This window comes from Ranitomeya imitator, chromosome 4 (genome assembly GCF_032444005.1).
Source record: "Ranitomeya imitator isolate aRanImi1 chromosome 4, aRanImi1.pri, whole genome shotgun sequence".
NCBI lineage: Eukaryota > Metazoa > Chordata > Amphibia > Anura > Dendrobatidae > Ranitomeya > Ranitomeya imitator.
This window is the reverse complement of record NC_091285.1, coordinates 644880327-644895949: the sequence shown is the minus strand read 5'-3', so window position 1 is coordinate 644895949 and position 15623 is coordinate 644880327. Positions and strand designations below refer to the sequence as shown.

Below are 15623 nucleotides of genomic sequence, written 5' to 3'. Positions count from 1 at the left end.
ACACAGGAGAGGGGAGAAGGGAGCGCGCACCAGGTCACATCGTGCACGTTCTCATCCCTCTCCGGTCAGCATCAGCTGTCAATGTCTGATCCTGTGTGCAGCGAGCGTCTGTTATACACAGGAGAGGGGAGAAAGGAACGCGCACCAGGTCACATCGTGCACGTTCTCATCCCTCTCCGGTCAGCATCAGCTGTCAATGTCTGATCCTGTGTGCAGCGGGCGTCTGTTATACACAGGAGAGGGGTGACAACTCCGCACCTGCACAGACTGACACTGTGTGCAGGTGCTCAGCCCCTCTAGTGTCAGTATGTGAAGGGCCGTGGGGTCAGTTCAGATGATTCGCAGCGAGAGCTGACAATCGCCATGAAGGAAGGGGCAGAGTATTGTAAATTAGGCTGTGGGCAGGTGCACTGAGCACTTGACTACACCAAGGGAGCACCAAAGCCTCCTCGTTTACATATGTAATAAAACAGTTTTTCTCTAAAATTTACAATCTACATTTACTAAAAACTACAGTGCCCGTATGATTATTATAGAGGCCATGTTCCCTAAATTGATATCAAAATGGTTCAATTAAAGTTTTTTTTGTTTAATGTCAGACTTCCTTTAAATGGCTTCTTAGCTTTGGACATCCGTAACAAGAAGATGATTATAAAATGGCTCCCACCCAACCCCCACCCTAGGTCCTCACAGCAATTGGCTTTTTTAGTAGTTCCATTACCTTCATCGTCTCCGATATTTTATATACAAGAATAAATTGTAATGTAGAAGATTGAACAAAAATCGTTTCTTTTACTCACTTGCTCCAGAAAGAGAGAAATCGAGAGAAAGAAGAAATCGAGAGGAAGACAGAATTCAAAATTGAGAGAAAGAGAAAAGAGAAATAAAATGATGAGAAATGGAGGGAGGGAAAGAAATCAAGAACAGGAAAGATCGAGAAAATTGAGAGAGACTTCGAAAGAGAGATCGAAGATGTGAGATTAAGAACAAGAGACTGAGACGGAATAAGAAATCAAGAGATTGAGTGAGAGAAAGAGATAGTAATGAAGAGCGAGAACGCTCAAAAATGAGTGTGCTACATGGCTGTGACTTTGGTGGCCCGGCAACTGTAAATAGGGCTACCATGGACAGACTCTCGGCTGGCTACTTTCACTATCGTTCCCATGAGAGCCTGAGCCTTCACCTTTTAATTCCTTCTTCTAAACAGGGATGTGGACTTATGGGGTGTTCCCATCTCCAAGACGCCATCACAATATGTAGTAGATGAATAATAATAATAGAGATAAAGAAATCGAGAGATATATTGGAATTGAAAGAGAGAGAACTAAAGAAATACAGAAGTAGAGAAAGATTGTGAGAAAGATAAAGCATACGATTGAGAAATAGTGTTTGACACGAATTGCCATTTTTACTGACTACTGCAATCTCAGAATTATTCACCCCTTCATGAAAAGTAAATGTGATGCATAGCCAGACACCAACTTCAGGCAGGGTTCCTGAGGAGTCTTAGCCCAAACATCATGGATAATGGCCTCCAATTCACTAATACTCTTGGGTTATGAAGAAAGTGGTCCAGAAAATTACGAGAAATGATCATTGCCTTGTGTAAACAACCAAAAGGATGCAAAAAGATACAAAGGCACAGGATAGCAGTCAGGACTCAGGAACCTTGTTGCAGCAAAGTTGTAGGTGTTAACAGTACAATTCAGCACAGTATTAGCCTAAATCAATTACTTTTTAACTACATTTTTTTCCATTTTAATGCTGACAAAGTCACTGGCAAAGTGGTGGAGTGGAAATACATTTCACTGAGACTATTATCTTCAGTGATTTGAAACCCATAAGGTTCCTCCAGCAGACTGTGTTGAGAGGGGTTAATCGGACATTTTAAGGACTGGGTTTTTGTACACAACCATAGAGTAAATGGGAGGTTGTTCACCTTTCTCTCCTGAAATAATTGTAAACTAAATCAATAAAAACAGGAGCAAGATGTACAAGGCAAAGTGGAGATGGGAAAAATAATTTAATTTTTCAGGGAAGGCAGATCACCCAAGATGTAGATAGGGATGAAAAAAAAAAACACTCAAGGCAATCTGCAAGCTTAATCATAAGCTGTAAATGAGTGTAAAGAGAAAAAAAAAACAACAACAAAAATACAAGGCAGACTCTAGAGAGGGAGGAAGAATAAAAGCACACAATCAGTGTAGGTCATAACACAGAAGAGGAGATCCCTCATAGGGCGAAGAAGAGTAAATCAGTCCAGGAATGAAGCTGTGCAAATACATGAGCCCTTATGACGATAGTATTTTCCTAGACACACAGACCTCACATCCAGCACGTATTATACAGAGGGACATGTCCCCATGAGACTGCTGCGGAACTGGGAGGAAATTTCAAACTATACTTTAAGGGGTCAGATATAGCACAATTTTAGATTACTAGATGGTGGCCCAATTCTAACGCATCGGGTATTCTAGAATATGTATGTATGTATAGTATATAGCAGCCACATAGTATATAGCACAGGCCATGTAGTATATAGAAGCCATGTAGTATATACAGTCATGGACAAAAGTATTGACACCCCTGCAATTCTGTCAGATAATACTCAGTTTCTTCCTGAAAATGGTTGCAATCACAAATTCTTTGGTATTATCTTCATTTAATTTGTCTTAAATGAAAAAACACAAAAGAGAATGAAGCAAAACATTGATAATTTCACACAAAACTCCCAAAATGGGCCAGACAAAAGTATTGGCATCCTCAGACTAATACTTGGTTGCACAACCTTCAGCCAAAATAACTGCGACCAACCGCTTCCGGTAACCATCATTGAGTTTCTTACAATGATCTGCTGGAATTTTAGACCATTCTTCTTTGGCAAACTACTCCAGGTCCCTGATATTTGAAGGGTGCCTTCTCCAAACTGCCATTTTTAGATCTCTCCACGGGTGTTCTATGGGATTCAGGTCTGGACTCATTGCTGGCCACCTTAGAAGTCTCCAGTGCTTTCTCTCAAACCATTTTCTAGTGCTTTTTGAAGTGTGTTTTGGGTCATTGTCCTGCTGGAAGACCCATGACCTCTGAGGGAGACCCAGCTTTCTCACACTGGGCCCTACATTATGCTGCAAAATTTGTTGGTAGTCTTCAGACTTCATAATGCCATGCACACTGTCAAGCAGTCCAGTGCCAGAGGCAGCAAAGCAACCCCAAAACATCAGGGAACCTCCGCCATGTTTGACTGTAGGAACCGTGTTCTTTTCTTTGAATGCCTCTTTTTTTCTCCAGTAAACTCCATGTTGATGGCTTTGCCCAAAAAGCTCTACTTTTGTCTCATCTGACCAGAGAACATTCTTCCAAAACGTTTTAGGCTTTTTCAGGTAAGTTTTGGCAAACTCCAGCCTGGCTTTTTTATGTCTCGGGGTAAGAAGTGGGGTCTTCCTGGGTCTCCTACCATACAGTCCCTTTTCATTCAGACGCCGGCGGATAGTACAGGTTGACACTGTTGTACCCTCGGACTGCAGAGCAGCTTGAACTTGTTTGGATGTTAGTCGAGGTTCTTTATCCAACATCCGCACAATCTTGCGTTGAAATCTCTTATCAATTTTTCTTTTCCATCCACATCTAGGGAGGTTAGCCACAGTGCCATGGGCTTTACACTTCTTGATGACACTGCGCACGGTAGACACAGGAACATTCAGGTCTTTGGAGATGGACTTGCAGCCTTGAGATTGCTCATGCTACCTCACAATTTGGTTTCTCAAGTCCTCAGACAGTTCTTTGGTCTTCTTTCTTTTCTCCATGCTCAATGTGGTACACACAAGGACACAGGACAGAGGTTGAATCAACTTTAATCCATGTCAACTGGCGTGACATGTGATTTAGTTATTGCCAACACCTGTTAGGTGCCACAGGTAAGTTACAGGTGCTGTTAATTACACAAATTAGAGAAGAATCACATGTGTTTTCGAACAGTGCCAATACTTTTGTCCACCCCCTTTTTATGATTGGTGTGGAATTATATCCAATTTGGCTTTAGGACAATTCTTTTTGTGTTTTTCATTTAAGACAAATTAAATGAAGATAATAATACCAAAGAATTTATGATTGCAATCATTTTCATGAAGAAACTGAGTATTATCTGACAGAATTGCAGGGGTGTCAATATTTTTGGCCACAACTGTAGCAGTATGGAGATGGTAACCATGTATAACAGGTTGGGGCGGGGGGCATGTATACCATGATGGGGGGGGGGGGGCGGCATGTATACCAGGATGGGGGGCATGTATACCAGGATTCCAATCATTCATTTTCAGGAAGAAACTGAGTATTATCTGACAGAATTGCAGGGGTGTTAATACTTTTGGCCATGACTGTAGCAGACAAATACTACGTGGCCTGTGCTATATACTATGTGGCTGCTATGTACATACATACTGTACATATTGTAGAATACCCGATGCGTTAATACAGGTCACGCAGTATAGAACACAGCCCAAACAGTATATAACACAGCCCACGTACTATATAACACAGCCCACGTACTATATAACACAGCCCACGCAGTATATCACACAGGCGACGTAGTATATAACACAGGCCACGCAGTATGTAACACAGGGCATATAGTTTATAGCACAGCCCACGCAATATATAACACTGCCCATGTAGTATATAGCAGCCATGTAGTATATAACACTGCCCATGCAGTATAGAACACAGCCCACATAGTATCTAACACTGGCCAGGTAGTATATAGCAGCCACGGGGTATCTAACACAGCCCACGTAGTATATAGCAGTGTGGGCACATATCCCTGTAAAAAAAAATAATTAAAATAAAAAATAGTTATATACTCACCCTCTGGAATCCAGCGAAGCTCCGACGATGCGCTCGTGCCTGCCGCCATCTTCCGTTCCCAGGATGCATTGCAAAATTACCCAGATGACTTAGCGGTCTCGCGAGGCCGCTAAGTCTGCTGGGTAACTTCGCAATGTATCGCCGTGAACGGAAGATGGCGGCCGTCGCGAGTGGCTCGGCGGACAACGGAGGGTGAGAATAGCAGGTTTTTAAATTATTTTTAACATTAGATTTTTACTATTGATGCCGCATAGGCAGCATCAATAGTAAAAAGTTGAGGACACACAGGGTTAATAGCGGCGGTAACCGCCAGCATTAACCCTGTGTTAGCGTTGACTGGAGGGGAGTATGCGGGCGCTGGGCAGTGACTGCAGGGAGTAAGGAGCGGCCATTTTCTTCCGGACTGTGCCTGTCGCTGATTGGTCGCGGAAAAAAAGCCACGACCAATCAGCGACTTGGATTTCCTTGACAGACAGAGGCCGCGACCAATGAATATCCGTGACAGACAGAAAGACAGACAGGCAGACGGAAGTGACCCTTAGACAATTATATAGCAGATATGGAACTATAATTAAAAATAAAACTTACCTACAAAACTGAGCATCATCACCAGTAATCGGATGTAGATCGCATGTGGCATGGATCAGTGTGAAAAGGCCCAGTAGTGACAAGTGGCACATATGAAGAAGCAACGCCTTCCACATTGTTCCTTGGAGGAAGCAGAGCAGTCACATTACAGACTAATAATACTAGCATCTACATTGTATTTCTCTACAGAACCAGACTGACTGGTTTATAAACTTTGCCTATTGATATACAGCAAATACACAGATATTAACCCCTTCGCGACATGCGCCGTACTAGTACTGCGCTGCCGGCACTGCATTAGTGCCAGCAGCAGTACTAGTACGGCGCACCGATCACCGCGGTCTCGCGCTGAGCGCCGCGGTGATCGGGTGCGGGTGTCAGCTGTATACGACAGCTGACACCCCGCAGCAATGCCCACGATCGGCGCTATCGCCGATTGCGGGCATTTAACCCCTCTGATGCCGCTGTCAGTAGTGACAGCGGCATAGAGGGGGATCGCGCAGGGACGGGGGCTCCCTGCGCTCTCCCACCGGAGCAACGCAATAAGATCGTGTTGCTCCGATGACCCGGAAGGAGTCCCCGGATCCAAGATGGCCGCCGGACTCCTTCCGGGTCATGAAGTGACCTGGCTAGCCGGCGCCTGCTGAGAGCAGGCGCTGGAGAGCCACCTAAGCTGCCTGTCAGATCGTTGATCTGACAGTGTGCTATGCACAGTGTCAGATCAACGATCTGATCTAATACAGAGATGTCCCACCCTGGGACAATGTTAGAAAGTAAAAAAAAAAAAAATAGAATGTGTAAAAAAAAATTAAAAAATCCCCAAATAAAAAAAAAAAAACATTTCCCAATAAATCCATTTATTTATGTAAAAAAACAAAAAAAACAATAAATGTACACATATTTGGTATCGCCGCGTCCGTAACGACCCGCTCTATAAAACGATCCCACTAGTTAACCCCTTCAGTGAACACCGCAAAAAAAAAAAAAAAAAAAAACAAGGCAAAAAACAACGCTTTATTATCATACAGGCGAACAAACAGTGGAATAACACGCGATCAAAACGACAGATATAAATAACCATGGTACCGCTGAAAACGTCATCTTGTCCCGCCAAAAAAAAGCCACCATACAGCATCATCAGCAGAAAAATAAAAAAGTTATAGCTCTCAGAATAATGCGATGCAAAAACAATTATTTTTTTATATAAAATAGTTTTTATTGTGTAAAAGCGCCAAAACATAAAAAAAATTACATAAATGAGGTATCGCTGTAATCGTACTGACCCGAAGAATAAAGCTGCTTTATCAATTTTACCAAACGCGGAACGGTATAAACGCCCCCCTAAAAGAAATTCAGGAATTGCTGGTTTTTGTTCATTCCGCCTCCCAAAAATCGGAATAAAATGCGATCAAAAAATGTCATCTGCCCGAAAATGTTACCAATAAAAACGTCAACTTGTCCCGCAAAAAACAAGACCTCATATGACTCTGTGGGCCAAAATATGGATAAATTATAGCTCTCAAAATGTGGTGATGCAAAAACTATTTTTTGCAATAAAAAGCGTCTTTTAGTGTGTGACAGCTGCCAATCATAAAAATCCGCCAAAAAAACGCTATAAAAGTAAATCAAACCCCCCTTCATCACCCCCTTAGTTAGGGAAAAATAATAAAATGTAAAAAAATGTATTTATTTCCATTTTCCCATTAGGGCTAGGGTTAGGGCTAGGGTTAGGGCTAGGGTTAGGGCTAGGGTTAGGGCTAGGGTTAGGGTTGGGGTTAGGGTTTCAGTTATAATTGGGGGTTTCCACTGTTTAGGCACATCAGGGGCTCTCCAAACGCGACATGGCGTCCGATCTCAATTCCAGCCAATTCTGCTTTGAAAAAGTGAAACAGGGCTCCTTCCCTTCCGAGCTCTGCCGTGCACCCAAACAGTGGTTCCCCCCAACATATGGGGTATCAGCGTTCTCAGGACAAGTTGGACAACAACTTTTGGGGTCCAATTTGTCCTGTTACCCTTGGGAAAATAAAAACATAGGGGATAAAATATCATTTTCGTGGAAAAAAAATATTTTTTATTTTCACGGCTCTGCGTTATAAACTGTAGTGAAACACTTGTTGGTTCAAAGCTCTCACAACACATCTAGATAAGTTCCTTGGGGGGTCTAGTTTCCAATATGGGGTCACTTGTGGTGGGTTTCTACTGTTTAGGTACATCAGGGGCTCTGCAAATGCAACATGACACCTGCAGTCCATTCCATCTAAGTCTGCATTTCAAACGGTGCTCCTTCCCTTCCGAGCTCTGCCATGCACTCAAACGGTGGTTCCCCCCCACATGTGGGGTATCAGCGTACTCAGGACAAATTGGACAATAACATTTGTGGTCCAATTTCTCCTGTTACCCTTGGGAAAAAAAATTGCGGGCTAAAACATCATTTTGTGGAAAGAAAAAATGATTTTTTAATTTTCACAATGCTACATTCTAAACTTTAGTGAAACAATTGGGGGTTAAAAGTGCTCACCACACATCTAGATAAGTTCCTTAGGGAGTCTTCTTTCCAAAATGGGGTCACTTGTGGGGGGTTTCCACTGTTAAGGCACGTCAGGGGCTCTCCAAATGCGACATGGCGTCCGATCTCAATTCCAGCCAATTTTGCATTGAAAAGTCAAATGGCACTCCTTCCCTTTCGAGCTCTGCCATGCGCACAAACAGTGGTTTATCCCCATATATGAAGTATCGACGTACTCAGGACAAATTGCACAACAACTTTTGGGGTCCAATTTATCCTTTTACCCTTGGGAAAATAAAAAATTTGGGGCAAAAAGATCATTTTTTGTGAAAATTAATAAAAAAAATTTTTTTACGGCTCTACATTATAAACTTCTGTGAAGCACTTGGAGGTTCAAAGTGCTCACCACACATCTAGATTAGTTCCTTAGGGGGTCTACTTTCCAAAATGGTGTCACTTGTGGGGGTTTCCACTGTTTAGGCACATCAGGGGCTCTCCAATCGTGACATGGGCTCCGATCTCAATTCCAGCAAATCTTGCATTGAAAAGTCAAATGGCGCTCCTTCCCTTCCGAGCTCTGCCATGTGCCAAAACAGTGGTTTACCCCCACATATGGGGTATCGGCGTACTCAGGACAAATTGTACAACGACTTTTGTGGTCCAATTTCTCCTGTTACCCTTGGTAAAATGAAACAAATTGGACCTGAAGTAAAAATTTTGTGAAAAAAAAGTTAAATGTTCAATTTTTTTAAACATTCAAAAAATTCCTGTGAAGCACCTGAAGGGTTAATAAACTTTTTGAATGTGGTTTTGAGTACCTTGAGGGGTGCAGTTTTTAGAATGGTGTCACTTTTGGGCATTTTCTGTCATATAGACCCCTCAAAGGCACTTCAAGTGTGAGGTGGTCCGTAAAAAAATGGTTTTGCAAATTTTGTTGCAAAAATGAGAAATCGCTGGTCAACTTTTAACCCTTATAACGTCCTAACAAAAAAAAATTATGTTTCCAAAATTGTGCTGATGTAAAGCAGACATGTGGGAAATGTTGTTTATTAACTATATTATGTGATATAACTCTCTAATTTAAGGGCATAAAAACTAAGAGTTTGAAAATTGCTAAATTTTCATAATTTCCGACAAATTTTTGTTTTTTTCACAAATAAATGCAAGTCATATCGAAGAAGTTTTACCACTATCATGAAGTATAATATGTCACGAGAAAACAGTGTCAGAATCACCAGGATCCGTTGAAGCGTTTCAGAGTTATGACCTCATAAAGTGACAGTGGTCAGAATTGTAAAAATTGGCCCTGTCACTTAGGTGAAAACAGGCTTTGGGGTGAAGGGGTTAAAGGGATTGTCCCCTACACGAACAACCCCTTCTCAATCATTATATTCCCCTCCCCATGTAGAATAATAGCAGCCTATACTCACCTCCGCTGCCGCTCTAGTTGTCAGCACTGGCTCTCCTGGGGCTTGCATGACATCATGTCATGAGAGCACTGCAGCCAATCAGAAGCCGTTTTACTCTCACTTCCTCTGGATGTATCTGACATCCAGAGGATAGCTGCACTTGTCACTACCTCCGGGTGTTAGTTTAGTTGAAAGAGGTATACAGAACGGTAGGTATGTTTATTTTTAGGGTGTTACCCCCGTGCCTGCGCCCATTCCTCCGCTGGGCCTCCGCGCTCTCTCTCTCTGCTCCCCGGCGCCCTCCTGCGGTCTCTGGCCTTCCTCCTGCTTCCTGGCCAGCGGCCAGGATTTCCCTGGATATGGTGCTGAGGACGCTCTCTTAAAGAGACAGCGGACATTTTTGAAAATATGCTATTAACCAATCATGTTATGCTGTGTGTTATTTCTGGCCCCTCTGCCATTGGGAGGGCACCGGGGCAACAAGTGATTCCTATTGCTAACTTCCGGTTTAGTGTTCTGTTTGCTCTGAGCCCTGCTATGCCTTGCCGGAGTCCTCCTTGTATACGGCTAATACGGTTTGTCTCCTCAGACTACTGGTGACTCCTTCCACGGAACCTGGAACGATACCTGCAGTGCCTCTACTACTGCTACCCGGTCCAGCTGTTCTACCAACCCGGACCCAGGACCAGGACAGTATTGCTTACGCTACCAGTAATCCGACTACTACTACTCTGTCTATTATCCCTGCCTGAATATCCCCGCCTGAATATGGGCCAGCGTCCACATAACCGGGCTCTGTCTGTAAGTAGCACCTGCGTCCCCTGGGCATTCCATTCTGACCCTGTACGAGGGGTTTTACTATGGGTGTCTGGGGCTCCCACGCATAGTTACGCCCCCTGCAGTTCTCGGTTCGTGGTTCCACAAAATTGAAGTAAACGAGTGTGCACTGCAACACCTGTGCCTCCGCTTTCATTCATTACATAGGGTGACTTTTCTGCATACCAGTATCTACGAATAATGGTTTCTCCACAATAAGGAACAACAAAAAAAAACTGACTGGCGCATCCAAACTAGTGTGAATAGGTGCATACCAGGAGTAACTATCTCCATATACAATATACAAAAAAAGGTTGCACTCTATCGTGCCAAAGCATGTCAATGTGAAATATATGAAATATGAATAGCAATACGGCTTTTGAATATTAGGAAAAAATGAACGAGACGGATTGCACAAAATTTGGCCAAATAATGTCTGCCCATCAACGAATGTCAAGGTGGTCTCAAGTAACTGATGGGTTCCTAACCAGTGTGAACACCTTAAGTTGATGTCCGAATTCCTGGGTGAATGTGATACACACATGCTAGCCACCTTAGGGAGAGACCCAAGTTGGGCTAAATGTAGCGGGACGAAAGAGACCGAAAAGCCCTCTACTTAAAGGAAATACATAGTGGATGCTTTCCTGAAACGGAAAGTACTTGCAAGCAGCATAATACAAAGAATAGCTGGTTTACCCAGAATCCTTTGCAGTAGGCGGAGCTATGCAAATCATCTCTTTCCACCCCAGTCTAATCCACAGCGCTTGGAACCGCCAAGCGTGCAATGCTGCGGATTAGTTTCTAAAATTACACAGCCAACCAATTCCTACCTGTGGACACGTGTTTCGGGCTTTAGGCCCTCATCAGCACAGGGCTGGAATTGGTTGGCTGTATGGAGTGGGGCTCAGTGAGCAAGAGTGGGTGAATGTGGACACCTATCTCAGTAAAGCCTGTATTTATAGGTAGATAGGAATCTGCAGCAAGTAAAATCACCCCATTGTGAAAGGCAGAGTGCTCGGTCAGTAAGCTAATATAGAAACAACAAAAAAAATGACTGGCACATCAAAACTAGTGTGAGTAGGTGGAACCAGGAGTACCTACCTCCATATACAATGCACAAAAAAAAATCATCAGTTACTTGAGACCACATTGACGTTGGTTGATGGGCAGACATTATTTGGCCAAATTTTGTGCAAAGCGTCTCATTTTTTCTTAATATTCAAAAGCCGTATTGCTATTCATATTTCATATATTTCACATTTACATGCTTTGGCTCGACAGAGTGCAACCTTTTTTTGTATTTGGAGGTGGCTGCTCCTAGTATGCACTTATTAACACTAGTTTGGATGTGCCAGTCAGTTTTTTGTCATTTGTATGTTAGCTTAGTGACCGAGCACTCTGCCCTTCACCATGTGGTGATTTTCATTGCTGCAGGATCCTTTGTGGAAAGAAAATTGGGAATTTGGTGAAAATTTTGCAATTTTCAAACTTTTAATTTTTATGCCCTTAAAATCAGGGTTATGTCGCACAAAATAGTTAAATAACATTTCCCACATGTCTACTTTACATCAGTACAATCTTTGAAACATAATTTTTTTTTGTTATGAAGTTATAAGGGTTACAACAAGTTGACCAGAGATTTCTCATATTTCCAACAAAACCATTTTTTAAGGACCAATTCACATTTGAAGCGACTTTGAGGGGCCTATGTCACGGAAAATTCCCAAAAGTGACACCATTCTAAAAACTGCACCCCCAAGATGCTCAAAATCACATTCAAAAAGTTTATTAACCCTACAGGTGCTTCACAAGAATGGAAAGTGGAACAAAAAATACTAAATAAATAATGAACATTTCACTTTTTTCTTTTACAAAAATATTAATTTAGACCCAATTTTTTTATTTTCACAACTGTAACAGGGCAAAAGGAACCCCAGAAATTGTTGTGCAATTTCTCCTGAGTACACAGATGCGTATTGAAAACTATGTGGTTGAAAACTACTTTTGAGAAACAGTGCAAAGGTCAGAAGGGAAGAAGTGTCAGAAGTGAAATGCCACCCCACACCATTACTGACCCACTGCCAAACCGGTCATGCTGAAGGATGTTGCAGGTAGCAGATCGCTCTCCACGGTGTCTCCAGACTCTGTCACGTCTGTCACATGTGCTCAGTGTGAACCTACTCACATCCATGAAGAGCACAGGGCGCCAATGTTGAATCTGCCAATCTTGGTGTTCTCTGGTAAATGCCAATCGTCCTGCACGGTGTTGGGCTGTAAGCGCAACAAATACTTGTGGACATTGGGCCCTCATGGAGTCTGTTTCTGACAGTTTGAGCAGACACATGGATGTTAGTGGCCTGCTGGAGGTCATTTTGCAGGGCTCTGGCACTGCTTCGCCTATTCCTACATGCACAAAAGAGGAGGTAGCGGTGTTGCTGCTCCATGCCCTGGACACTGCGCTGAGACACAGCTACCCTTCTTGCCACAACTCGCATTGATGTGCCATCCTGGATGAGCTGCACTGCCTGAGCAACTTCTCTGGGTTATAAACACCGCATCATGCTACTGTACTTTTAGAGGTGAGGGCAATGACAAAATGCAAAAATAACCAAAACAGCCTAAAAAGATGAGAAAAGAGAAATGGTCTGTGGTCTTCCCCCGCAGAACCGCTCCCTTATAGGGGTTGTCTTGCTAATTGCTTATCATTTCTACCTGTTGTCTGTTCCATTTGCACAGCAGCAGGAGAAATTGATTCACAATCAGTGTTGATTTATAATTGGACAGGTTGGTTTCACAGAAGTGTGATTGACTTGGAGTTACATTGTGTTGTATAAGAATTCAGTTACTTTTTTTGAGCAGTGTACATGTTTTTTTCCATTAATTTATGATTTTTTTTTTAAATATATTTTTATAACCTTTTTTTTTTAACTTAGTCCCACTATGGGACTTTCACTTTTTGCAGTCTGATTGCTGTTATATAGGATAGCAATGCAGGATCATTGCAATGATGTATAGCCTGTCAGCCATGCAGACACAAGTTAGATCATGCGCAGTGCATGGTGACCCGGGTGTCATTATGGCAACGATCAGGCCCGCGTGATTACGTCGCAGGAGCGCCAATCACGGGGCAGAAGGAGCTCCCCTCTGCCTGCCTTTTAAATGCTGCAATCGATATCGATCGCAGCATTTAGGGGGTTAAAGTGCCGAGTGTGCACGCGAAGTCGCCAAGACATATCCATACGTCCAAGGTTGGTAAGTACCTACGGACCTGGACTTATGGATACATCCAGGGTCGTGAAGGAGTTAATGGTGCAACCGACATGCTCCACACAACCTAAAGCTTGCCACTGGCCAATTGTGCAGCCATTACCTTGCCGTCGGCAGTGTGTGGCCACAGAATATAACAGGTCGATCAATCAGGATCTAGTAATCAATGTTACTCAAAAATCTAATGTGATCATCACCCAGTGTCCTGTAATCTAGAATATAAGGAAATTACTCAGTATGTGGAAATCATGATTAGGGCTCGCTCACAGAGATCCAGCAAAGTGGATGGGATTTATAGAAATCTCCTGCCCACTGGGCTTCTTTTTAACGCTGCGTAAAGTCACCCTGCGGTGCGTGTTTCCAATCTGCAGCTAGTCAGTTTCTCTAGCGGGGAAACAGAGTTTTTTTGTGTGGAATTTCTCCATAGTCTTACATTAGGTGTGGAAAATGCGAAGGTAAAAAAACGCACATGCAGTGGCAGCGGTGGCATAAAAAAAACACATGGAATCTGCACCTAAGCGCATCGATAAAGCTTTGTCATAGTCAAATACCAGAAAGTAACAAAAACAAAGCATTTTTATTTAAAGCATGACACCAACAAGAGACAACAACTGCATCAATAACGCAGTTATTGAAAAAAGCCTGGGATGGGCTGAAATGTCTCATTGGATTTGCAAATTTTAATAAGAAAAATCAATTTTTTCAATTCCAACACGTGAGTGCTGGGGACCTAGCTTTCTTTACTCTATCACATAGGGCCTTGAACTTGCCAACCTGCAAAATTCTACAGCGAGAGGCCGCCAGACGGCATGGTTTACCATCAGGCTGGGGTCACTTGTTTCGTGCAAGTTTTTACACAGCATATCTGTGAGCAAGTTACGGTATATTCAGATTTTGTGTTTGTTTGTTTTTTAAAGGCAAGATATGGACCAAAAGAACCAAGGCAATGCGGAGGGGAAAAAGCTAAATCTCATCCAGTCTGCAGTAACTGTACTATGCTGCAGATTTTACATGAGAACCAAATAAAACAAAGTGTGAACTCAGCCTTAGGCCAGTCTCACACGTCCAGATATTTCCGGTACCGGAAGAAACGGTCCCGGAGTTATCTGTGTCTGTGTGTGCACGTAGGCCATCCGTGTGTCGTCTGTGTATTGAAACAATTTATTTCAATTTTAACCCTATGACTTTAAAAAAAAAAAGCACACGGACGGCATCCGTGTGCGGTACGTGTTTACACGCACCGACTCCCACGAACACTGAAATGTCTCCGTGTTTTGCACACGGACACACGGTCTGTGAAAACACGCTGACATCTGCAGAGACACATTTATTTTAATGTGTCTACGTGTGTCAGTGTCTCCGGTGAGGAGACACTGACGTGTGAAACCGGGCTAAGGAATCTTATGACCTGCCTAACAATGCTTCTCCTTTGCTTTTCATTACTGTTCTGATCACACAAGAATTTTCTCATTTATGGGGAAAAAGGATACATTTTTTTTTACTTTATATGTACCGTAATAATAATCATCATCTTTCCAATTATTGTAAAATATGATGTGATGTGATAAATAAAAAGCTAGAAAGCTCAATAATTTTAGTAAGAAATAACATAATAAACAAAATTCCACAGGTTAAACATCAAATCTAGAAATAATACACACAAAAAAAGCAGAGTAAGGGTAAGTTCACAAAGGGCGTTTTTGCTGCGTTTTTTTTTTCTGCAGCTCATCCTGGCAGGAAATAAGCTGCGCCAAAAACGCAAGTTTAGGTGCGTTTTTTTTCATGCGTTTTTTTTCTTTTCGTGCACGCCAATAAAGTTGAGTGCACACAGAAAAAAAAACAACTTCCTGTAGATAGAATGAATAGATAGATTGATAGAATAGATAGGATAGATAGATTACCTGCGGTATCCTCTTCCCCAGCATTTTCCCACGGTGTAGAGGTAACTTCAGGTCAGGCAGTGAGGGAGCGCAGGCTCGTTACTGAGCCTGCGCCTGCTCCATCTCCTACATTTCCCAGTAGTTTACAGCTGGGGGTGGTCACATTAGCAGCGCTCCCGGTTGTAAGCTTTATCTCCCCCAGATACGTCGGGGAACACTCGGTATATTGGACTACGACGGATCAGGAAGTATAGTTTTGCTTTTTTATTTTATTTTTATTACAGAAGATCGAGGGCT

At 42.7% G+C, this 15623-nt stretch overlaps 1 protein-coding gene across 2 annotated transcripts in view; it reads right to left on the bottom strand.

Annotated features, from left to right (window-relative positions):
• The window catches only part of PEBP4 (phosphatidylethanolamine binding protein 4), a 118408-nt gene that overhangs the window by 66621 nt on the left and 36164 nt on the right, over positions 1-15623 (bottom strand). For both annotated transcript variants that reach the window (XM_069766955.1, XM_069766956.1), the window contains exon 2: positions 5449-5569. In XM_069766955.1, coding sequence (XP_069623056.1) covers positions 5449-5564 — 116 coding nt within the window. In that variant the 5' untranslated portion in view covers positions 5565-5569. The remainder of the gene's footprint in view (positions 1-5448; positions 5570-15623) is intronic.